A 26030-nucleotide genomic window follows, 5' to 3' on the forward strand; every position below is an offset into this window, starting at 1 on the left:
CTTAAAAACTTGAAATACCCCTTTAAAGTGGTACTCAAGTGGAAAAATATTTTTTTTTTAATCAGCTGGTGCCAGAAACACATTTGTAAAACAAGCCAATGATGAAATACATAAACTTAACATTTTTACATAATAGTGACTATAAAAAAAAAAAACAACACCTACACTTATTTGTTATCGCCACATCTGTAATAACCCAAATTATTAAAATATATCACAATTAAAAAATCAATGCACTCAATACAATATAGGTGTTGAAAATTTTTATTGCAACAAATACTTTTTTTTTTTGCTTGGCTTTAAAAAATTAAATTATTAAAATATGTAAAAGTCTGTATTTTCCTTATTAATCAAATAACACTCCATAAATAACAGCTCACTATCTATGTCCCTGGAATACATATGAATCTGTAGAGCTTGGCTGCATACCTTCTGTGGGTTCTAAATGAGTACCTGAAAAACAAGAACATATGACAGAATGTTAAAATAACAATTCACAAAACCTAATTTATAATATATTTTAACTGATCCGTTCACAGTTGATAATGTTATACCCCATACAACTTCCCATCACTTGCTTGGCCCCATTACAAGCACTTGACTCTCTCATCCAGCACTTTGCCTGTTGAACCACTACTAACTTTTGTCTGTGAAAATACTTCAGCTGCGGCCAATAACACTGTGCAGAATATTCACCAATAGCACCAAGTATTTTCATAAACTGGACAACAAAATGGGTGGAACTGTGCACAGTATGTATTACTATCTCTGGCTAATTGTAATGCTAAATGTCCCTTGTTGGGATATAAGTGCTATAATTATTCCCATCTTATAAAGTGATGATATATTTCTCAGATAAATCAACACAATATAAATGATGGGGCTTCAACCCTATGCAGGGAAAAACAGTGAAGAGGCCGCATCTTTCTCCCTCAGGTGTCATCTGTGGGGAAAAACAGGTGGTGAGTATTAAAGGGGTACAACACTGCCTCTTTACGCCCCCTCCCATTGACTTGCATTGAGGGGGCATGACCGTGATGTCACAAGAGGGCATGGCTGACTCCTACAGCATGAAAACAGCATTCGGAGCATTTACTTCCGAATGCTGGGCAGTGGTGTACCCCTTTATAATGCCCAGAAGCACCACCACAGGGGAAATTAAAGAGGTTATCTAGAGAGCAGTAAAGGTATTACCTTTTCTTACTTTTTGGTGTTCCACCACTCCTGTTTGGTCTTGTCTCGGAAGCATAGCTTCCAGATTGGGCTAGGTATTATTGTGATCATCGCTTGCCACACAATATTGTTTCCTTATCGCATTATAATGACGGCGATAGAGAGGTAATCCCTTTTCTCCCTAGATATTCCCTTTAAATCTTACCTGTCATTTCAGGAGAAGCTGTTATATGTAGATAAGTAGTAGCAGTGGCGTACTAAGGGGGGCGGCCTGCCCCGGGTGCCGCTCACAAGGGGGGTGCCAGGGGCGGACTGACCCGCCGCCGCCACCACTACTGAGGATCCAGAACACTCGTCCCAGATCCCCAGCAGACAGCGGTGCCTTCTCCTGTATGCGCAATACACGCACATACAGGAGAAGGTGTCCCCTCTGTGTGAACCGCATCTGCAGCTACACAGAGGAGACGTGACCTCCGCCCCCCACGCAGCACGCAGTACAGACGCCGGTGACGTCACTCATGGGCGCCTGTACTGTGGAGGGGAGAAGATGCGGGCCCTGCAGCTGAGGAGATCGCTGCGTGGGATATCAGGTGAGCATCCTTTTTTTATTTTTTTTCTCAACTCTGCATATACCTATGGGGAAGGGGAGGGGGGTTACTCTACATATACCTATGGGGAAGGGAGGGGGGGGGGGTGATACTCTACATATACCTATGGGGAAGGGAAGGGGAGGGGTTACTCTACATATACCTATGGGGAAGGGGAGGGGGGGGGTTACTCTACATATACCTATGGGGAAGGGGAACTCTACATATACCTATGGGGAAGGGGAGGGGTTACTCTACATATACCTATGGGGAAGAGGGGGGGGGTGTAGCTGCATATACATGTGGGAAAGAGGGGGGTGTAACTGCATATACACCTATGGGAAAGGGGGGGGGTGTAACTGCATATACCTATGGAATAGGGGGGGTGTAACTGCATATACCTATGGAAAAGGGGGGGGGTGTACCTGCATATACCTATGGAAAAGGGGGGGGGGATGTACCTGCATATACCTATGGGAAAGGGGGGGGGGGATGTACCTGCATATACCTATGGGAAAGGGGGGGGATGTAACTGCATATACCTATGGGAAAGGGGGGGGATGTAACTGCATATACCTATGGGAAAGAGGGGGGGGTGTAACTGCATATACCTATGGGAAAGAGGGGGGGGGTGTAACTGCATATACCTATGGGAAAGAGGGGGGGTGTAGCTCTGCTTATACCTATGGGAAAGAGGGGGGGGGATATAACTGCATGTACCTATGGGAAAGAGGGGGGGGGTGTAACTGCATATACCTATGGGAATGAGGGGGGGTGTAACTGCATATACCTATGGGAAAGAGGGGGGGTGTAACTGCATATACCTATGGGAATGAGGGGGGGTGTAACTGCATATACCTATGGGAAAGAGGGGGGGTATAACTGCATATACCTATGGGAAAGAGGGGGGGTATAACTGCATATACCTATGGGAATGAGGGGGGGGTGTAACTGCATATACCTATGGGAATGAGGGGGGGTGTAACTGCATATACCTATGGGAAAGAGGGGGGGTGTAACTGCATATACCTATGGGAATGAGGGGGGGGGTGTAACTGCATATACCTATGGGAAAGAAGGGGGGTGTACCTGCTTATACCTATGGAAAAGAGGCGAGGGGAAGGTAACTCTGCCTATACCAATGGGGAAGAGGGGGGGGGGATCTGCCTATACCTATGGGAAAAAAGGGGTTTAACTCTGCCTATACCTATGGGAAACCGGGGGAGGGGGGTTTTAACTCTGCCTATACCTACGGGGAAAGGGGACTCTGCTGCCTATACCTAAGGAGAAAGGGGGGTTAACTCTGTTCCTATACCTATTGGGAAGGGGGGTTTAACTCTGCTGCCTATACCTACAGGGAAGGGGGGCTACCTAACGTTATACCTGGATGCCTAACTACTTACCTACATACCCAGCTACCTAACTATGTACATACCTGGCCTTCATACATGGCTGCCTAACTACCTAGCTAGCCCCCTACCTATCTAACTTGTCACCTACCTACATATCTGGCTTCCTGATCGACCTACCTAGTTACCTATTTACCTGGCTACCTACCTACCTGCCCGTTTACTGTGCAGGATACCAAGGAGGGCATTATTACAGTTTGAGGGCCTATAGATGGGAAGATTGTGTAGAGGAGGGGAGGGCACTGGAAAAATTAAGAGTCTGACATGTTTTTCCTGCAGATGTTAAGAGATCCACATGGCGGTCTTATCCGGACAGAGAAGAAAAGGAAATAGGACGCCGCTGATCAGAAAAGATTTAATTGTGAGTCCCAAAATGTAACTGTAATCACTTATATGGTATATACATCCTGTGTACAGCTGATATCTACCGCCATATGGTCCTGTATATAATCACTTATACAGATCCTTTATAGTATACTGGTCTGTGTATAGTGGTTTTATTCAGTACAGTATGGCAGTATTATCCAGTTATTGTGTGGTGGTATATATTTACTCCTTGTATACCAGTATTATAAGTCATGGAAATTTACCTATGTTAAAGTGTTTCTTATATATATAAATTTTAGTTTATTGTGTGTGGGATTTAGGTGGAATAGGGGCATGGCAGAAGATTGACGAGCTGCAGAGCCTAGTAGGGGCCCTTGCTTTTCTTTGGTCCTTGGGCCCCGAGTGATGTCAATCTGCTCCTGGGAGGGGGTGTAATCAAAGGGGGGGGGGAGGGGGGAAGGGAGGGGGGTGTAATTAAGGGGGGTGCGGGTGTGGGGGGGGGAGCCAAACAAAGGGTCCGCCCCGGGTGCCAAATGCTCTAGGTACGCCCTTGAGTAGTAGCACTATTTCTAGTCATTATACATTTTAAGTATCTCATGTTTCACTATTCCTTGTTAGTGGGCCCCATCTCAACTGGTGATTGGCTGAGCAGGCAGTTACTGTTCAGCACGAGAAGCCAGTCTTGGAAGGTGGGGGCCAAACGTTGTGAAGCGCTCAGAGGGGAAAAGCAGCACCCAGAAGAGAGAGCCTTTGAATGTCCGAAACGCTGGGAGTTGTAATTCTGCAACAACTGGAGGCTACCTGTTTGGGAAACACTGCTCTCTCCTGTGGATAGGGAATATGGGGGAGATTTATCAAAACCTATCCAGAGGAAAAGATGACCAGTTAACCATCGCAACCAATCAGATCGCTTCTTACATTTTTTTTAAATGGCCTATGAAAAGTAAAAGAAGCAATCTGATTGGTTGGTATGGGCAACTTTTCCTCTGCACAGGTTTTGATAAATCCCCTTCTATATGTTTATTGTACCCCTTTAAGTTTAGCTTACCCCTTTAAGACAGAACAATTTTACAGCAGAATGCCCTTTCCAAGCTTCACAAACTCTCCAAAACATATAAACATATGAGGTTAGAGATTAAAAGCTTAATAGCTTTTTTTGACATTTTTCTAAACAATTCTGCAATTTGTTCCATTTACGCTGAACACGCAGTATTAAGTCTGGGTGGTGAACGCTGAGAGGTCAAGCTGATTATAATTGGTTCTTTGCAAACCAAATTTAGACCTAAGTAAACTTAAGCAATAAAACTGTCCTATGTATCCAGGATGGAAATGTCAATTGCAGCTGAGCAAGAAAATAACTATGTAAACTCAGACACATTACATTTAGATATTTTACTGATGTGTTGATGGATTATACAGAGTAGAGCCCTGCAGGGGACCATTTTCATAATCCTACTTCTGCCAGCTGAAGCTCGGTTTCAGACCATTAGGCCATGTTCACACAATGGAATTTCCGTGCATTCCAAAATGGAATTTTGCTAAGAGATTCTGCAGCAGCAGATTTCCATTGATTTGAATGGGCTTCTGCTGCGCTGTTCACATAGCTAAATTTCCGCTTTGGAAATATCTGGCACCGAAATTCAAATTCCGGTGTCCGCATTATTGAGCAGTCTTAGTGTAGGCATTCTCCTGAGTGAACATAATTTACTGACCGCTCCAGCAAGGTGTGTGTTCCGCTCCCCCAAACATTTTGGCACATCTTTTAAAAACAGTAACCCTTGTGCAGTTTTAATCAGCCCTCTGTGTCATTTCTAACAGCCGCCTGTGCCATTTCAGACATGTTCTGTGGCCACCTGCAAGAACCTCATTAATGTCTGCAGGTTTTTTTTTTAATTGGGCCCCACGGGATCCCAATCTTGATGCAGGGCTCTAGTACAGAGATTTTTAGTAATCATTATACGCCTGGGCCTGTAACCATGAGCAGCGCTTCTTAAACTGTGAGGCACCTGCTGGTGGTTAGTGGTGCTTACCTGTTCAGGCAGTTTTCACAAAAGTGACTATAGACTGCAGCGTCCCTGGCTAATCAACATCCTACACTACCCCCAGCAATGCCGCAGTATTATGTGCAACCAGCGTCCTATTAAAACAATATAACCTACATCTGATCACACAACCATAATTTCAGTACAATAAAATGTATTAATGTATACATATACAAAAAAAACAAAGCAGGAACAATTCCCCATAGCAAACCTCTCCTGCTCTGGACAGTTCCTGACATGAACAGAGGTGACAGCAGAGAGAACCGTGGACAGACAGAAAATAAATTCAAAAAGAAAAGAACTTCCTCTTTATTAAACAGCAGCTGGTAAGTACTGGAAGGATTAAGATTTTTTAATAGAAGTAATTTACAAATCTGTTTAACTTTCTGGCACCAGTTGTGGACTTTGACCACAGATGGTAAGGCCCAGGCCTCCCCTCGGTCTATCTGGTGAGGCCCAGGCCTCCCCTCGGTCTATCTGGTGAGGCCCAGGCCTCCCCTCGGTCTATCTGGTGAGGCCCAGGCCTCCCCTCGGTCTATCTGGTGAGGCCCAGGCCTCCCCTCGGTCTATCTGGTGAGGCCCAGGCCTCCCCTCGGTCTATCTGGTGAGGCCCAGGCCTCCCCTCGGTCTATCTGGTGAGGCCCAGGCCTCCCCTCGGTCTATCTGGTGAGGCCCAGGCCTCCCCTCGGTCTATCTGGTGAGGCCCAGGCCTCCCCTCGGTCTATCTGGTGAGGCCCAGGCCTCCCCTCGGTCTATCTGGTGAGGCCCAGGCCTCCCCTCGGTCTATCTGGTGAGGCCCTGTGTTTCTCTGGATCAACACAGCAAGGTTATAGGTTAAACTTGTTTGTCTTTTTTCAAACCTTATTAACTTTATAGCAACAAAGAGATATATCAGCTCACCCTCTGTCTCCGGAACAAGACCCAGCGCATGGACACCACAGTGCAGTGGGATGCAGGATACAAATACAAAAAAAGTCCAGCACCAATCGGTAAGTGGATTAAAACTTCAAGGCTTTATTGAAATCCTTTAAAATAGCAGCTTACAAGCATGTATATGAGCCAATGGTTCAGATTAACGCGTTTCGTGGTATCCCACTTTATCAAAAGCATACCTCAAACTTTACACACAACATTAAAATAGATAAACTCCAAATGACAAATAAAAATCAGCAGAAAAAAAGAATTTAAACAATGGGTAACACGCAATAGGTACTCATGAGCACAGCGTCAAGAATTAACCCTTAACATACAGAAATCAAGAAGAAAAAATATGTGTGTGTAAATATACATGTAACCAGGGTTTAAATCTATGCCATGATTTAATTCTTACTTACTAAACCCTGTTGTGAAAATCTCTTAGGTCTTTATTCCATCACACAGTTGCGTTTTCTTAGCAACAGAAGTTTTATACTGTGACCAATACATTGGGATTTGTTCACATTTTGAAGCTTGCGTTTTTCAAAAATATGCGTTTTTTTTGTATTGTATTATACAAGAGAATTATTTCCATCCACAGGCTTGAATATTACCTTCTTTCTCAGAACATGCTAGAATATGGAGATAAAATATAAAATACGTACAGAGAAGAAAATAGTAAAGAAAGATATTTTTCACTTGCATGAATGTTACATGTATATTTATATACATATATTTTTTCTTCTTGATTTCTGTATGTTAAGGGTTAATTATTGACCCTATGCTCATAAGAACCTATTGCATACGTGTTACCCATTGTTTTAATTGTTTCTTCAGCTGATTGTTATTTGTCATTTGGAGTTTATTTTAATGTTGTATGTAAAGTTTGCAGTATGCTTTTGATAAAGTGGGATGCTATGAAACGCGTCAAGCTGAGCCATTGTCTCATGTGCATGCTTGTAAGCTGCTATTTTAAAAGGATTTCAATAAAACCCCTTGTTTATTTAAATAATCCACTTGTTAATTTAAATAATTGAGCCCATAATAGTTCAATACATTTATGATAACTAACCCTTTCACAACAGAAATAAAACATGAACTACTTAAAAGGCTTGTCCATGAAGGGACTGTTTTGTTTACATTTTTTTTAATATGTTGCCGGTGTTGCAGGGAATATAACAAAAATATGTACTTGCCTGTCCTAATTCCTTCGCTGCTGCATGTTTCCCAAGCACCCAGTCTCCGATGCAGTCCTCTTCTTCTAGTTTTGTTGACATTCTCTGTGGAGGGGAAATACCTTCTCAGCAGCTGATGAGGTCTGACAGCAGAGAGAGAAGCCGCTGATCCGGCATTTCCTGTCCACGTGGAACGTCAGCAGAACTAGTAAAAAGGACTGTGGCGGAGATCAGGTGCTGAGAAAACTGACAGCAGCACAGAATTAAGCCGGTTAAGTACACCACTTTATGTTCCTTACCCCTCCATACAGAGAAAATCAGGTTGAAGCCACAGATTTGGTGTGAACGGCTGACTAATGTCAGAGGGGGCTGACATCTCTCCCCCTACATCATCTGCAAAAGTTTAAGAAAAATGGTTTCTGTTGTGCAAAATTTAAAGATACCCGATTCAAAAAGGGGGAAAAAAATAATTTCCGCATTCCAAGATCAATAACTTAATTGAAGTGATCACTTTAGTGGAGTGCAAATGGGGTATAGATACCCAGAAACTTCTTACATGATGATGTCACAATTTGACACTAACATGTGAGGGGTTAATCCGCCAGTGTCAGATGTTTCTTAGATCCTGGTAGTTGGGGCTGGAGTCTAGCTGTCAGGCTACGCAAGAGCCTGTCTCACCATTAAAAGTCATATGTGCAGTAATAAGGTCTGCTGTGAAAAGGCATTTGCTTATGATTATTAAAGTTAAGACTTCCAGCAGTCTGAAACAAGTCTGTCGTTAGAAGTTAAAAAACAAAGTCAAATTTAAAAATGAAGCAAATATGCCCAATATGTCACTGCTCTAATATAGATAAAATTATTTGTTATCAGATAAGAAGCAACAGTAGTATGAATGCAAAAATAATAAAAAGGACAGAAACAGCAAACTGGGCAGTGCATTCCACCCTTCTCGTCTCTCGGGTATGTAGCCTAAACAGAGTCATATAAATTGACTTAACGGGTTTAAACATGACGGCAGAAATGTTTAGACTTTGTACATCCTATTCCTGAAGCAAACACACAAATCAGGAAAGCGGAAAAACCTTCACTAATGCTGTAAACATATTGTAGTGTGCTATGGATCCATAGCTCCCACTAATGGTAACTAAAAGAATTTGTCAAGATCATTAACCATTTTAGCAAGGCAAAAAAGTGAGATCCTAAATGTATTCATCTACATGGAGACAATGAATGAGCCAGGTCCCTTGAGGCCCACAAAAAGCCCCCAGTACTGGACACGTCTGCTGCACAGCATTCTGACACTATGTGGATGTATTCCATGCAATGTTAAAAAACAACAACTTTGAACGACATTCACACTATGCTAATTTCTGTTAAAGGAAAACTGTCATATGTTTTCTCCCGCACTATCCACAGGTACCGACGGATAGTGCGGGAGACGCTGAACATTTTCAGTCCTACCTTGCCCGGATGCGCTGCGCCATTCTGTATATTTAAATTAGCTGCTAACTGGTACGGGCGGGGTTACTGCCTTTATCTGGCACTGTGACGTAACCGCCGCCCGGCCCGCAGCACCGCCCGGCTAATGAATATTCATATAATGTCTTACACACTCCTTCTCATCCTGGCCGATACTGCGCATGTGCAGGATTTCCTACTATACCCGGAAGCGGTCTTCAGCGCTGCTTCATTAGTCCGGAGCAGTGCTGGAGTAAGGTTGTTGGCATCTATTAGCAATATAATGAAGCAGCGCTAAAGACTACTTCCGGGTATAGTAGGAAATCCCGCACATGCGCAGTATCGGCCAGGATGAGAAGGAGTGTGTAAGACATTATATGCTGCGGGCTGGGCAGCGATTACATCACAGTGCCAGATGAAGGCAGTAACCCCGCCCGTGCAAGTTAGCAGCTAATTTAAATATACAGAAAAACTGCTATAACGGGCGAACGGCGCAGCGCATCCGGGCAAGGTAGGTCTCAAAATACTCAGCGTCTCCCGCACTATCCAAAGGTACCTGTGGATAGTGCAGGAGAAAACATATGAGTTTTCCTTTAACTAGTCATGGGGGGGGAGGGGGGGGGGTACACTAGGCCACTTTTAGTCACGCAGGCAGTGCCACCTTCCCAATCAAGTAGCTAAATGCCAAGCCTCCCCTGTACTTAGCCTATCAATCAAAGCTGACTGGGAGGAAGGAAGGCCTGTCTGGTACTAGGCGCAGTTTGCAGGCGACAAAGGAGCTGACAGGATCCCTTTAAATGCAATTCCGTCAACATATTCTTATACATCTAAAAGTGAAGTGAACATTTGGGAAACATTTTGATTTTATAATGCTTATGGATCCTGAGAAAGAAGGGGCTGCAGCACTAGTTTTCTTGTACTGGTTTTCCCTTAGTGCTTTGGCCACCCGGCTATTCAAGTCAATGAGACTGGTTGTAGCTCCTCGAACAGCCAGGAGCCCAAGAACATAACTTTGTAGAGGAAACTTAGATAGGGCAGTAGTATTAAATCAGGATGTGAGAAGATTTAGAGCTCTAACCCCCACCAGAAATAACTTAGCAATATGCCATCACTTAAAAAAAATGTATATATATTAGGGCTGCACGATATGGGGAAAATGTGCGATTGCGGGCCTAATCACTGGCTTGACACGTGACACCACCAGTGATTGGCTGAGAAGGGAAAGGTTCTACAAGTTGAATGGTGAAGAGAGGACACTCCGGACCGCACGGAGGGGAACGGCATCTGCAGGGATCGGGAGTAGGTGAGCAGAAGTTTTTTTTGTTTTTTTTCCCTGCGCCCTTTTACTTAGCTCAGTGTTTTTCTATCAGGGTGCCTCCAGCTGTTGTGAAACTACTACTCCCAGCATGCCAGGACAGCCTTTGCCGGTCCGGGCATGCTGAGAATTGTAGTTTTGCAACAACTGGAGGCACCCTGGTTGGGAAACACTGACTTTTAGTACTGTATTTATCGGTGTATAACACACACTGGCGTATAACACACACACACACACACACATTTTAACAGGGAAATTTAAGTAAAAAGAATAAATAAATGTAATATAAATTACTTGGACTAATGCCACATCATCCCCCTCAACTTTGATTTCTTCTGCACCTCTGTTTGGTCCCGTCCCCTCCAGTGTCAAATCATTCATCCCCTTTTATTAGTCCCTGTGCCACATTTACCCCTCTCATCGCTTCCCCCCCCCCCCATGTCTTATAATCCCCCCTCATCATTTCCCCCAGTGTCATCATTCCCCCCATATGCCATTCTTCCCATGTCTCATCATTCCCACCTTCATCATTCCCCCTTTTCCCCTGCTTATATATATATATCTATCTATCTTTTTTTTTTTTTTTTCCTACCTCCCTCCTCCCTCATCACTTCCCCCTCCCTCAACACTTCCCCTCGCTGCTTTTTATATATATTTTTTTATTTTCCCTACCTCCTCCCACCCTCATCACTTCCCCCTCCCTCATCATTCCCCCCCCTGCTTTATATATATATATATATATCTATATATATATATCTATATATATCTATATATATACACATATACATACATATATATATATATATATATATACATATACATACATATATATATATATATATATACATATATATACACACACACACACCTTTTTTTCCCTCCCTCATCACTCCCCCCCGCTATATATATATATATATATATATATATATATATATATATATATATATATATACACATATATATATACACACACACATATATACATACCTCCCCCCTCCCTCATCACTTCACCCCTGCTTTTTATATTTTTTCCTACCTCCCCCTCCCTCATCACTTCCCCCTTTTCCCCTGCTTTTTATATATATTTTTTACTTTCCTTACTTGGCTGCGCTTCGGCAGGCCAGGTCAGGTCAGGCAGCGGGTCTTGATGCCGCGCAGAGGAGCCGGGAGAGGACGTCATTCATCTGCTTCATGACCACACAGCCCGAAAGACCTGCCAAAGCGCAGCCAGGCAAGGAAAATAAAAAACAAACTATAAAAAGCAGGGGGAAAGGGGGAATGATGAGGGAGGTAAGGAAAATTAAAAGCACAGCGGGGAGGAGCAGTCTCTGGTCACTGATTTAAAGTGGCCGCGGGCTGCTAATACTTCACAAGCAGACGTTACTGCGGACGCTTTAAATCAGTGACCAGAAGATTTATCGGCATATAACACGCAGGCAGGGGTGCGCGTCATACGCCGATAAATACGGGTACTTACATCTGTTTTTACCTGCTCTGGCTGGCCCCGCCACGGGAGCCAGCCCGAGCAGATAATCGCATGTTTTCCCGGGGGGCCGTATCGCTATATCGCAAAAACGCGATTCGATTGCTATTTCGTGCAACCCTAATATATATATATTTTTTTATTAGTCCTGGTGACTTGTGACTTGAAAATGGTGGTGTGAGACCACAGAAACGTCTTCTGTCTTTGGCTAGATTAAAGCTACACTATTTATTGGATACTCCGGTGTGCTGCAGTTGTCCTTTTGTTTGAATCTGCACTTTTGGACCTAGGACCCTGAGACCGCTTGAACTCACATCCTCTTCTCTTCTGCGTAAATGTCCAAACTATTACAATATAACGTTAATAAACCTGCATGGTCATTGGCGAAATTGTAAAAAAAAATAAAAATACCAAAGTCCACAATTGCTAATTTAATTAGTAATTTCATATACCATAAACAATGAATAAAAAGTGATCAAAACAAAAATGGTACCAATAAAAACTACAGATTAAAGAGCAAAAGGTGAGCCCTCACACAGTGCAGTATATGGAAAAATTCTACAGTTATAGGGGTCAGAAGAGGATGATTTTAAGTACATGTATACAAATTTTTGTACAAAAAGTTATTTTTAAAAAGTAGTAAAATAAAGCAAAGCCTATAACAATTGGTTATTGTTGTAATCATATGGAACTACAGAATATGTAATTTTAACTGAAAAGTGCACTGGGTAGAAACGGAAGCCCCCAAAAGTAGCAAAATGGCGATTTTTGTTTCACTGTATATTTCATTGTGGCATGAGTGATGTTATTACAGAGTACAATTGGTGGCACAAAAAGCAAGCCCTCATATGGGTCTGAAGGTTGAAAATTAAAAGTATTATGGCTACAAGAAGGTGAGGAGGAAAAAACAAAAGTGCTGATGTCCTTAAGGGAGTATAGTTCACACACACACACACACACTGCAATTTATACACACACACCTGTATACTTCACACAAGTGGTATAAATATCATGGTCGCATCAGTCACAATCGTGATGGACCCCCCCTCCCCCCCCCCCCTGCAGTATTGCTGCAGTATCACTGCAGTATTTGAGCCAAACCCAGAAATGTATTCAAAAGGAATAGGACATATAAAGGAAGGACTTACACTTCTCCTCCCTTATGGATCCACTTCTGACTTTAGCTTAAAAACTGCAGTGGCAGATATCCAAAAACTGGCAGAAAAAAAAACAAGTGGAGACTTAGCCTTAGGTGAAATTCATAGATAATGGGGAGATTGATCAAATCCTGTGCAGAGGGAAAGTGGAACAGTTGCCCATAGCAACCAGATTGCTCCTTTTATTTTTTTTAAAGGCCTCTGAAAAATTTAAGAAGCGATCTACAACTGCTCCACTTTCCTTTTGCACATGATTTGATAAATCTCCCCACTATCCCTCAATTTCATGTGTGTAGTGGCCTCTGTGCTTATTTGTGTTTTTCTCCTGATATATACATGTTTTTAATTTTGTTGGTGTGACCTTTTAGCGGTACGTGGACCCTTGTTTTTTTGGTGAAGATCTATTATGTAGTAAGCCCCTATACACTGCCTAATATAGCATTAGCTTCCCTATACTGCTCCCATATATTTTTTATGGGGACAGTATGGGTTTATCTGTGGGTGTCATGAAAGAGTGAGGGAAGCCAAGGGCAATTTTCTGCATCAGGGCCGTGTAGTTTTCAGCCATGCCCCTGCCTGCTTCTTTACGTCCGATGGCGCTGCTCACTGATTTAACCTCTTAAGGATGCTGGGCGTATGCATACGCCCTGCATCCCGAGTCCTTAAGGACGTGGGGCGTATGCATACGCCTGTGGGAATTCCGGTCCCCGCCGCTAGCCGGTTGGGGACCGGACCGGAATGCCTGCTGAAATCATTCAGCAGGCATCTCGCCACATCACCCAGGGGGGTCCTGAGACCCCCCCATGTCGGCGATCGCAGAAAATCGCATGTCAATTCAGACATGCGATTTTCTGCTATTCCGGGCTGATCGGGGCTGTCAGGAACATGGGGAGAAGATGGAGGCCTGTACCTGGGGGAGAGGATGGAGGCCTGTACCTGGGGGAGAAGATGCCTGGGTCCTGGCTCAGGCAGGGAAACTACGGTTGGGGGGGAAATGAAAGTGAAAGTAAAGTAAAGTGATCTTTACTGTGGCAACCACTAAGAAGGCCAAACTGCAACTCCCAGTATGCCCAGACAGCCAAAGGCTGTCTGGGAGTTGTAGTTTTGCAACATCTGGAGGGTCACAGTTTGGAGACCACTGTTACAGTGGTGTCCAAACGGTAGCCTAGACTGCCCAGGCATGCTGGGAGTTGTAGTTCTGTAACATCTGTCCCCTCAGATTTTGACATTTTTGAAAATTGCTGCTCTATTTTAAAGCCGTCAAATTTTTTCAAAAAGCTATTTATTTGTGAATAAAAATTAAATTTATTTGGAATATCCATTTTCCTTACAAGTAGAGAGCTTCAAAGTTCATGACATTTTCGGATTTTTCACCAAAAAAGGATGCAAGTAACACCGAAAATTTACCACCAAAATAAAGTAGAATATGTCACAAAAAAACTCTCAGAATCAGAATATTCGGTAAAAGCGTTTTCGAGTTATTAATTCGTAAAGCGATGGTGGTCAGAATTGCGAAAAAGGGCTCAGTCCTTAAGGTGAAAATTGTCTGGGTCCTTAAGGGGTTAAAGTGAGCAGCAGTGGCTGCCAGCTCTGATGAGTGACATCAATCTGCGGTGTGGGAGCACATCACTAGTCAGAGCAGCGCTGAGGAGCTCGCTAATACGCCAAGCCTGCCGGTCAGCTTAGGGTCAGTAAGGTGGCAGGGTGGGATCAAAGGTGGAGAGATAAAGTGGCAGGGGGGAGGGGAAATCAGAGGGTTGAAATAAAGGGGCACGGGGGGGGGGGGTGAATCAAAGGGGGGGCAAATGATATAGCACAGGGGGTTGAACAAGGGGGAGAGGTAAGAGTGCACGGGCGGTAGCGGCCCGATTTTTAATGCTTTTACTGGCATCATGTTGTAGGTCATAGCACACACAACTTGATATGTGCAATTGGTGGCACTGTGAGTTGTGTCCAAGGGGCCCAGGCCTGAGCTGTGTAAGGGGCCGCAAAATTTCTGATGGCAGCCCTGTATATCTATATATATTTATATTTATATAGATAAAAAATGAGATGCACTAACTAGAAATGCATTCAGTAAAAGGAGATTTGTACTCACTGTTAAATCTCTTTCTTGTAGCTTTCATTGGGGGACACAGAGACCATGGGTATATGCTCTTGCCACTAGGAGGAGCTGACACTAGGAAAAAAAAGTTGGCTCCTCCCTGGCAGGATATACCCACCCACTGGAAGTGAGGTAATCTGTTTTGTCATAAAGCAATAGTAGAAGCCAACCAAGAGACAAGTCTGAGGGACCCTAGAAAGGAATTGCAGAGAAAAACACAAGAACCGGAAAAGGCTATCCGGAAAAGAATGAAGAAATGGGTGGGTGTTGTGTCCCCCAATGAAGGCTAAGAGAAAGAAATTTAACGGTGAGTACAAAAAAAAATCTCCTTTACTTGGTCGCTCTTCATTGGGGGACACAGAGACCATGGGATGTACCAAAGCAGTCCCTGGGGTGGGAAGAACAACGCCTGAGGAAGAGAGTCAGTCTGGAGACTGAACCCCATTCAGCCGTAAGACACACAGACGAGACCCTGGGCAGAGGTAACCGAGGCCTGGAACTGAGCGTCCGGCAGTTCCCACTGTCCATGGAGATGGGACTATGATGCCAAGGAAGGGACTGTCCTTAGAAGAGACTCTAAACCAACAGGCTACAGAGAGAGACAAGAAGGGGCCATGTGGAGACCCGATGGGCAGAACCAACCTGGAAGGAAGTAGGAAACCAACTACGAGAAGCACAGAACCAGACAGAGGGAACCAGCCTGGTTGGAACAAAAGGAAAAGGGAACGACAAGAGAACCCCATACAGTGAACCAGCCAAAACCAGAAAACATGGCGAGAAAACACCAGGGAGAGCGAAGGCGAGCCAGTCAAGGTGAAGACCAGAAACTTCTGGAAAAGAGAGACAGGAACCGTCTCCGGAGAGGCAAAGTGCAGAAGATCTGAACCAAAAAGCTGCAGGTGCCAATAACCACAGTCCCAGGGGCACAGAGTGAGCACTCGGGGAGAAGAGCGGACTCTGAGACGACGACACACAGGCTGAACAAGGAACCTTGGCCTGACTGGAACAACCCGGAAGACCGGCTTGCCCTCCAACCCCGGAGTATGTGGACCCTCGATGGAGGAAAAGGAAAGTAAGGAGTAACCTAGAAACCTGGAATGGTCAACATGGAACTGGAGACTTTCGAGTCAACGGGAAGTACCCCACCTGTAGGGGGAGCAAACCTAAAAAAAACGTGAAACGCCCCGGGAGACATACTGTCATGTCGGGAAAAGAAGAAGAGCGGTGCAGAAAGCCCACCCCACAATGGAATTACAGAGAAGCCTGTGCAGGGGCACTACACGTGCCTGAGACCGCAACCATCATGAAGGCCTGAAGAACCAGGAGGACCGACCCAGAAAATAAGGTTTGCCACAGGAGTCTAGGAGAGCCCAAAACAAGGAGATCAATTGGTTATGGAACCAGCGGTCCGAGCGGACCAGAGTACTCCGAGCAACGTCCCGTCAGGACAGGAACAGAGGGAAAGCAAAAAGGAACCCAGCTGGGACTCCCAGGATCTGGGCACAAGAAGATTACTCCAAAAGAGTGGCAGTGTAGTGCCAGTGACACGGGGAAGGATGAGCACACCCTTCTCGGGAGATTGCGCCAAGGAAGAAACAGACTGCAATGGCAGACTGCCTGTCGCTGAGCAATACACTAATGCATAAACCCCTCCTACAGAGGAGAGCGCCCTAGCGGTATGAGCAGCAGTTGACAACCAAGAAACAGGAGGAGAGCCAGGCTGCAATAGTGAGCAGTAAGCGCACACAAGCAGAGGCGGCAAAAAGCACTTTTGATCGCTCCCAGCAAAAAAACAAAAGGCCCAGCCAGGTACCCCACCCATGTAGGGGGAAGTGGGAGATAGCTCCATCCTGGCAGAAGAAAATGTCCCCCTAGAAGAGGGGAAAACAAGGGGAGGTGGAGATGAAACTCAGGCACTCATCAGCTTCCTGATCCCTGTATCCTCTGTGGAAGGGAATTTCCCAAGAGCGCCACGTACCGTAGGAGCAAGGAAATGAAGGCCTACGGTCACTGATCAAAGTACTGGGTGGGCGTAGCCCCAAAGAACCCTCCGAAAACACAGCGAGGTATGGAGGAGCCATTTTTGTCCACAGAGGGAACTGAATCCTGGACATTGGAGCTGGGAAGATACAAAAACATGACTACGAATGCAAGTGAGAAGCACACGCAGCAACCTACAGCTTGGGGAGGAAACACCCTATTCGGCCACAACCTTGGAACCTGCGGAAAAAAAGGGTGGCAAATGGTGCGGTCATGGGCCAGTAAAGCGATGCTCATCGCTGCTTGGGCGGAGGGGAAGGAGCGTTCGCAGCTGCGGAAGCATCCGCAGGCTGCGATAAGCACCCCCAGCATTCTTTGTGTCGGTGCCTAAACAAACACTTAAACGGGTGCTCCAACGACTCGCTGCACAGCTGCGCTAAGCCAGCAGCTGTGTACCGCCTGCAGCGACAGTGAGCGCAGGGAGCCATGAAATAAGCAGGAGCAGTGCACTGTAGAAACGCCTGGTGGCGCAGCGGTGCGCGGCTAGACAGGCTTCCACTGAGCCGGAGGAGGCCATGGCCCTGAATCAGGGAGTCAGAGGAGGGAGATAGCCTCTGACATCCCATGTAATGTTAATGACACCTGCAGTGCCCTAAGCCTGGAGGGCTCGCTGCGGGGAGGAGGGGCGGAGCTAAGCCGGTTCATGAGAGGTGCAGAAAAGGCGCTGAGCTTTCCCTGTCCAGTGCTCACAAGATAGCGCCAACAGATGGGGAGCGAGTCCTCCATCAGCTAACCTACAGGTTCCTGCGCCGAGCACGGGGAGGAGGGCAGAGCTACCTGCTGCCATTATGGGTCCCGCTGGCCAGCAAGCACCGGAGGAGATCAGACCAGCTGAAGAAGATAAAACTAGTAGCCGCAGAAAGTACAGGGAGCCGCGGGAAAAAGCCGGCGACTGCCCTGAGACAGGAACGTCTGCCGTAACTGAGTCCACTGGCCTGCTGGCTGGGGAGGAATATACTCACCCCCGGTCTTCATATACTCACCCAGACAGCTTCAGCCAGCTTATCATACCAGGCTAATATAGTGGGGCGAGCAGGGGCAAGTTGGGGACCCGGACCTAGGGTACAACCTTCAGGTGCTGGCCGTTGGCGATAAGGGGTTGACGGCCCATACTATTATGTTCTGTGCCCCTTTGTCGCACATGGGGGACCAGGCAGCGCCATGCTCCTGAACCCCCACGTGAAAAAGGGAAACAAAAGGGAAATAAAAAAGCCTAATTAAACAACCCTTACTAGAAAATAATGGAACAAAAAGAACAGGTCTGGGGAGGGTCTGGGAGGGTATATCCTCCCGGGGAGGAGCCGACTTTTTGTCTTTGTCAGCAGCGCCTCCTAGTGGCAAGAGCATATACCAATGGTCTCTGCGTCCCCCAAAGAAGAGCGACTGAGAAAATATAAATATTATTTTAAGAGTCAGATTAACAGGATAATTCACAATATCAGAAGGGAGGGAGAAGGAGGTATGAAAAATGCCCTATTATTCTTCTTCTTAAACACTAGGTATTGTAGTGTGTCCAAGGTTTCCAACTTTCATAATTTCCTATTTAAAAAAATTTATATTTTTTTTTATTGGATTCCTCTGCATGGCAAAGCTTAGTCTTGTGTTCCATTTCATACAGCAGAATAAAAACCAGCAAAAGGACACTCTTGCCCTCGGTCAAGTGAACAGTGGCCTATGTTCAGTTTGACACAACCCAGGGAGCTTTTCTGATGCATGTGGCAAGCAGGTCACATTAACCCAAATGTAAAACAGCTTTATTATTGCTATATTCATACCCACTATAAAGAAAGTTCATCATTTCTTTTACCAGTTCTCACTGCAGCGTTTTCAGTGCGCCATTGTGTAGATCGCTCCAAGTGGTGTTTCATCGTAGAAGGACATGGCACCTCTTTGTGTCCATGTAAGAAATGAGCCAGCAACCCATACAGGATTGGTCTGTAGAAACAAGAAGAAATAAATATATGACAACGTGCAATGCTGAAGGTTATTATAGCATTTATAATAAATTCACCTGAAAAAGGAAACCTTAATAAATAGTTCATACTAATCCCAAATGGGCATAACTTATCCTACAGTTTAAAATTAACACAAAAATGTAAGTTAACCCCTTATAGGGGGATTGTTCAGAAAGGGACCATGGCTTTCAGTGCTGCAGACAGCACATGCTCCATTCATTAGTATGGGAGTGCTGGAGGTGCCCAAGTCCAGCATTCTCTGAGAGCCGGGGTCCTGTTCCAGAACTCGTGGAGAGTCTGACCGCTGGGACCCCTGCAATCAGATCCTATCAGATCCTGTGGATAGGGAAGGAGATCATTTTCACTGAACAACCCCTTTAATGATGACCAATATGCTTTCTAACATTGACTGTTATGGGTCCGTATTCTAAATATGCACTCTCCCAGATTCACCAAAACTGATTTTTAGTTAGGACAGTACTTAAATATGCCACATTTATCAAAGGTTATCTGGCTGATTTATCAATCCAGCGTATTTGAAAACTCTCTAGTCTAAATTGGTTGGCTTACCAGAATTGTGCGCCAACATGTTGATGCATTTCTTGCACCCCCTTGTATATAGAAGCCACACATTCTTTTAACACATATACAATAGTAAGTGAACACCTGTAATGTGCATTCCAGCTACAAAACACGCCACAATCTGCTTGTTTTTAGGGGACAATAAAAGGTTGTCCAGTAGACTAACCCTTTAAAAAAAATGGGGGGAGATTTAGCCTGTGCAGAGGAAAAGTTGCCCAGTTGTCCATAGCAACCAATCAGCTCTGCAAAATGAAAGAAGCAATCTGATTTTGATAAATCTCCCCCAATGTTTCCCTACAAAGAAAAAAAAATTGTGTGACACCCAAGTTCCCTGAGGGCCTGTCCACACTGCTGAATGTCAGCTGCTCTGCTCTAAATTTAACCTGTCTCCTCTTTTAGAGATGTGTGGATTTTTTCAATTCTGTTGCAGAAATTAAGCGTGGAATTCAGGTCCTGGCCAGGAAAAAAATAAGTAAAAAAACAGTACTGCCCCTTTTGGATGATTTGTATACCAGGCCAGACAATACCAGCAAGGGACGAGAATGCTGACAGAGACCCAGAGAGACAAAAGAGTTTTAGTAAATTCTATCCTGAATTTCTGCCACTACTCCGCTCACTAGGGATGTCCCGATACCATTTTTTTTTTTTTTTTAAGACCGAGTAGGAGTACCGATACTTTAATTCTAGTACTCGCCGATACCAAGTACGGGTACTTTTATTTTAAAAGGAATCTGACAGCAGGGTGACCCGGTTTCTGGCGCTGTTTACCGTATGATATGTGGGTCCTTGTTGTGTACAGTGGAGGCGGCTGCTGTAGTATAAGCCAGGATTTCTCTCTTCTCCATTGGGCAGAACAGGGAATTTGCATTGGCGTCGAGACCAATGACCACATGGTGAGCAGCGGTAGAAACCGGGTCACCTGCACTATCTACATATAAATTCAAGTTAGTGCAGGTGACTCTGCTGGAAGATTGTCTTTAATAGTAGGTAGTATCCCCTTGTAGACATTAGTAGCAGCCCCCTAGTAGACAGCAGCCCTACTATAGACTGCAGGCCCCCCTGTAGACAGCAGCCCCCCCCCCCCCCATAGACAGTGGGCGCCCCCCCCCCCCGTTTAGACAGCAGATGCAGGGCCCCCCTTTAGACAGCAGAGGGTCCCCCTTTAGACAGCAGCAGCAGAGGTCCCCTTTAGACAGCAGCAGCAGGGCCCCCCTTTAGACAGCAGCAGCAGGGCCCCCCTTTAGACAGCAGCAGCAGGGCCCCCCTTTAGACAGCAGCAGCAGGGCCCCCCTTTAGGCAGCAAGCCCCCCTGTAGACATTAGTAGCAGCACACAGGTCACCTGCGGCTGTCCTTCGTGGGGTGCTACCACTCCACTGTTCCGTTCTTCCGTCCTCCCGGTCCGCATCATGGCGTCCTATGGAGGAGCATGTGACATATACGTCACTTCGCTTCCTCCGTAGCGTTACGCTGGGCGCAGGGGAGGAGGCGGAGTGACGTGTGTGTCACATGCTCCTCCATGGAACGCTATGAAGCGGACGGGAGGACTGGAGAATGGGGCAGCAGAGCAGCACCAGGTATCGGACGTGGTATCGGGGACATTAAACGAGTCCCCGATACCATGTAAATGGCTAGTATCGGCCCCGATACCGATACTAGTATCGGTATCGGGACATCCCTACCGCTCACACAACTGATTTTGGACAGAAATACATAGGCCCACATTTATCAGTGTCTTTACCCTCTTTTTTGTGTTTAGAAAAGGCACAAGCAGGATTTATTTGCGTCTTTTTTGCGCCTTTTGGTTTATACATTTCTGCTGATTTTGAGTTGCAATACACTGATTTTGGCAATACACATGATATGGAAGACTTTTCAGTCACTTTATAAGTCACCTCCCAATATCTTGTTAACAACTTAGGGACCAAGGGAATACAGGTACGCCCTGACACTTAAATGGGCACTGTGAGATACAAAAACTTTTGATATGTTGTAAAGCATGCAAAACCAAATAGGTTTTGCAATTGCTTTCATTAGAAAATTTCCAGTATTTCATACTGAAAAAGCCAGTCAAACAACTGCCCCCCCTGCCTGCTTGGACACATACTAGTCCTGCTGTGTCCATGCGTCATCACCTATGTCATGGACACACTTCCTTGATTGACAGCTGTGAGCGCAGGGCTCACAGCTGGAGGAGAACAGTCAGCATGTGTTTCCCGCTACTCTCAGTGAGGACAAGCTGGGAGTTGTAGCTTTGCTAATTCTAGGGGAGATGTGAGCAGACAGCATACTGAGGGAGGGGGTGGAGACCTGCACAGTGAGGCCACACCCCCTCCCTTTGAGAGGAATTCAGACTAGTGAGCTAAATTAAAAGTGTAATAAAAAATAAATAAAGGAGCTAGACACATAAAAATTTGATGTACATTGTCAGGATTAGGTACTGAGGGATATATTAAAAAAAAAAAAAAAATTATTTGTTGGATCTGACTGGCACGCTTTAAAGGACCCAGGGCGTACCTGTACGCCCGTGGGAATTTCGGTCCCCAACGCACGCCCGGCGGGGACCAGACAGGGATGCTTGCTGAAATCATTCAGCAGGCATCCCGTGACAATGGCCAGGGTGGTCCTGAGTCCCCCCGGTGATTTGTGGCGATTCTGGTCATACAACCCGATGTGACCCGGCGTTAGATGGAGATCGGTGGTGTAGTAGCAGCCGGCAGAGGAGGGGTTAATGTCCCCTTCTCTCAGCTCTGCTGGCCCACAGAGTTCAGTCAGCGGGCAGAGCTGAGAGAAAGAGGGGACCCCCCCTTGCCAAGATCTGTGCCCCTCAGGGCTGAAGAAGTGCCTTTAGTGCAGGGTGAGTTTGTGTGCATGGACAGGAGGTTATATAAAAAAAAAAAAAAAATTAATTCCGCCCCTGGCCCCCAAATAGGTCCTCAAGGGTCTGCCACAGATTTTGCAGCATGACCCAGGCCCTATTAGGATTTCAGGGCGCTGCATTTGCATACGCCCGTGGGACTTTCTGTCCCCGCCGGGTGCCGGGATATCGATCAGCAGGCACCCCGCGCAAATGCCCAGGGGGGTCATCAGACCCCCCCCATGTCGGCGATCGGTGCAAATCGCAAGTGAATTCACACTTGCGATTTGCGCCGATTCGGGTCTATGGTGACCCGATGACCCGGAATAGAAGGGGGATCGCTGGTGTCCAAGACACCCACGATCCCCCTGAAGCGATAGGAGTGAGGTGGCAGGGGTGGCACCCCTCCTATCCCTGCTATTGGTCATCAAGACGCGATGACCAATAGCAGATCGGGGGTGGGGGGGGCTTTAATTTCGGTTTCCCCGTCCTGCCCACCCACAATAGGCGGGGCAGAACGAGGAAACGACACAGGACCGGCGCCGAAGTCCACTCACCCATCGGCGACGGCAGTGGGCGACAATCGACGGAAGAAGAGGACGGCGACGCAGCTCCGTGGATCCTACGGAAGCCGGTGAGTTGCTTAGCAACATCTGGAGGGCTACAGTCTGAGACCACTATAAGCTCTCCAGATGTTGCAAAACTGCAAATCCCAGCATGCCGAAACAGCAAACAGCTGTCTCGGCATGCTGGGAGTTGTAGTTTTGTACCTCCAGCTGTTGCATAACTACATCTCCCAGCATGCCCTTCGGCGATCAGTACATGCTGGGAGTTGTAGTTTTGCAAAAGCTGGAGGCACACTGGTTGGAAAATACTGAGTTAGGTAACTGAAGGTTTTCCAACCAGTGTGCCTCCAGCTGTTGCAAAAGTACAACTCCCAGCATGCACGGTCTGTCAGTACATGCTGGGAGTTGTAGTTTTGAAACAGCTGGAGGTTTTTCCCCCCCATGTGAATGTACAGGGTACATTAACACAGGCAGGTTTACAGTTAGTTTTCTGCTTCAAGTTTGGGCTGCGGCAAATTTGTCGCCGCAGCACAAACTCCTAGCGGTAAACTCACTGTAAACGCCCGCCAGTGTGAATGTACCCTAAAAACACTACACTAACACATAATAAGGGGTAAAACACTACATATACACCCCCTTACACTGTACTCCCCCCCCCCCCCCAATAAAAATGAAAAACGTATCGCATGGCAGTGTTTCCAAAACGGAGCCTCCAGCTGTTGCAAATCAGCTCCCAGCATTTCTGGACAGCCACTGACTGTCCAGGCATGCTGGGAGTTTAGCAACAGCTGGAGGTACCCTGTTTGGGAATCACTGGCGTAGAATACCACTATGTCCACCCCTATGCAATCCCTATGAAGTCCTCAAATGCGCATGGCGCTCTCTCCCTTTGGAGCCCTGTCGTATTTCAAGTAAACAGTTTAGGGTCACATATGGGGTATTTCCGTACTCGGGAGAAATTGCACTACAAATTTGTGGGGCTTTTTTTCCTTTTACCCCTTATGAAAAGGAAAAGTTGGGGTCTACACCAGCCTGTTAGTTTAAAAAATTTAAAAAAATTTACACTAACATGCTGGTGTTGCCCCATACTTTTTATTTTCACAAGCGGTAAAAGCAAAAAAAGACCCCCAAAATTTGTAACGCAATTTCTCCTGAGTACGGAAATACCCCATATGGTGGCGTAAAATGCTCTGCGGAGGCACAACAAGGCTCAGGAGTGAGAGCGCACTATGTACATTTGAGGCCTAAATTGGTGATTTGCACAGGGGTGGCTGATTTTACAGCGGTTCTGCCATAAACACAAAAAAATAAATACCCACATGTGACCCCATTTTGGAAACTACACCCCTCACGGAAAGTAACAAGGGGTATAGTGCGCCTTAACACCCCACAGGTGTTTGACAAAACAGTTGGATGGGAAAATGATTTTAAAAAAAAATTTCGCTAAAATGCTGGCGTTACCCTAAATTTTTCATTTTCACAAGGGAAAATAGGAAAAAAGTCCCCCAAAATTTGTAACCCCATTTATTCTGAGTAAGAACATACCCTATATGTGGATGTAAAGGTCTCTGTGGGTGCACTACAATGCTCAGAAGAGAAGGAGCACCATTGGGATTTTGAAGAGAAAATTTGTCCGGAATTGAAGGCCACGTGTGTTTACAAAGCCCCCATAGTGCCAGAACAATGGACCCCCCCCACATGTGACCCCCATTTTGGAAACTACACCCCTCACGTAATGTAATAAGGGGTACAGTGAGCATTTACCCCCACAGGTGTTTGACAGATTTTTGGAACAGTGATCCGTGAAATAAAAAATCAAATTTTTCATTTGCACAGCCCACTGTTCCAAAGATCTGTCAAACGCCAGTGGGGTGTAAATACTCACTGCACTCCTTATTAAATTCTGTGAGGGGTGTAGTTTCCAAAATAGGGTCACATGTGGGGGGGGGGGGTCCACTGTTCTGGCACCACGGGGGGCTTTGTAAACGCACATGCCCCCGACTTCCATTCCAAACAAATTCTCTTTCAAAAAGCTCAATGGCGCTCCTTCTCTTCTGAGCATTGTAGTGCACCAGCAGAGCACTTGACGTCCACACATGGGGTATTTCCATACTCAGAAGAAATGGGGTTACAAATTTTGGTGGTCATTTTCTCCTATTACCCCTTGTAAAAATGTAAAATTTGGGGAAAACACAGCATTTTCGTGAAAAAATAATTTTTTTCATTTACACATCCGACTTTCACAAAAAGTCGTGAAATACCTGTGAGGTGTTAAGGCTCACCGTACCCCTTGTTACGTTCCTTGAGGGGTGTAGTTTCCAAAATAGTATGCCATGTGTTTTTTTTTTTGCTGTTCTGGCACCCTAGGTGCTTCCTAAATGCGACATGCCCCCCAAACACCATTTCAGCAAAATTTGCTTTCCAAAAGCTAAATGTGACTCATTCTCTTCTGAGCATTGTAGTTCGCTCGCAGAGCATTTTACGTCCTAACATGGGGTATTTATATACTCAGAAGAGATGGGGTTACAAATTTTGGGGGGCATTTCCACCCATTACCCTTTGTAAAAATGATAAATTTGGGGTAAAAACTGCACTTTAGTGAAAATTTTTAATTTTTTTTTCATTTAGACATCCGACTTTAACGAAAAGTCGTCAAACACCTGTGGGGTGTTAAGGCTCACTGCACCCCTTGTTACGTGCCTTGAGGGATGTAGTTTCCAAAATGGTATGCCATGTGGGGGTTTTCTCCTGTTCTGACACCATAGGGGCTTCCTAAATGTGACATGCCCCCCAAAAACCATTTCAGCAAAATCCCATTGTCGCTCCTTCCCTTCTGAGCCCTCTAGTGCACCCGCCGAACACTTGACATACACATATGAGGTATTTC

The 26030-nt window shown here is 45.6% G+C and overlaps 1 protein-coding gene across 4 annotated transcripts in view; it reads right to left on the reverse strand.

Annotated features, from left to right (window-relative positions):
* Positions 1–254: 254 nt before the first annotated feature.
* CEP20 (centrosomal protein 20) overlaps positions 255–26030 on the reverse strand; it is a 79720-nt gene continuing 53944 nt past the window's right edge. For 2 of the 4 annotated variants that reach the window (XM_056536371.1, XM_056536368.1), the window contains exons 4-5: positions 18993–19120; positions 255–453 (exon numbers count right to left, since the gene is read on the reverse strand). In XM_056536371.1, the coding sequence (XP_056392346.1) occupies positions 380–453; positions 18993–19120 (202 nt within the window). In that variant the 3' untranslated portion in view covers positions 255–379. Of the gene's footprint in view, positions 454–18960; positions 19121–26030 lie in introns of those variants that run through there. The other 2 variants (XM_056536369.1, XM_056536370.1) reach the window with 2 other exon arrangements.

Source organism: Hyla sarda, chromosome 8, assembly GCF_029499605.1.
Source record: "Hyla sarda isolate aHylSar1 chromosome 8, aHylSar1.hap1, whole genome shotgun sequence".
NCBI classification, from domain to species: domain Eukaryota; kingdom Metazoa; phylum Chordata; class Amphibia; order Anura; family Hylidae; genus Hyla; species Hyla sarda.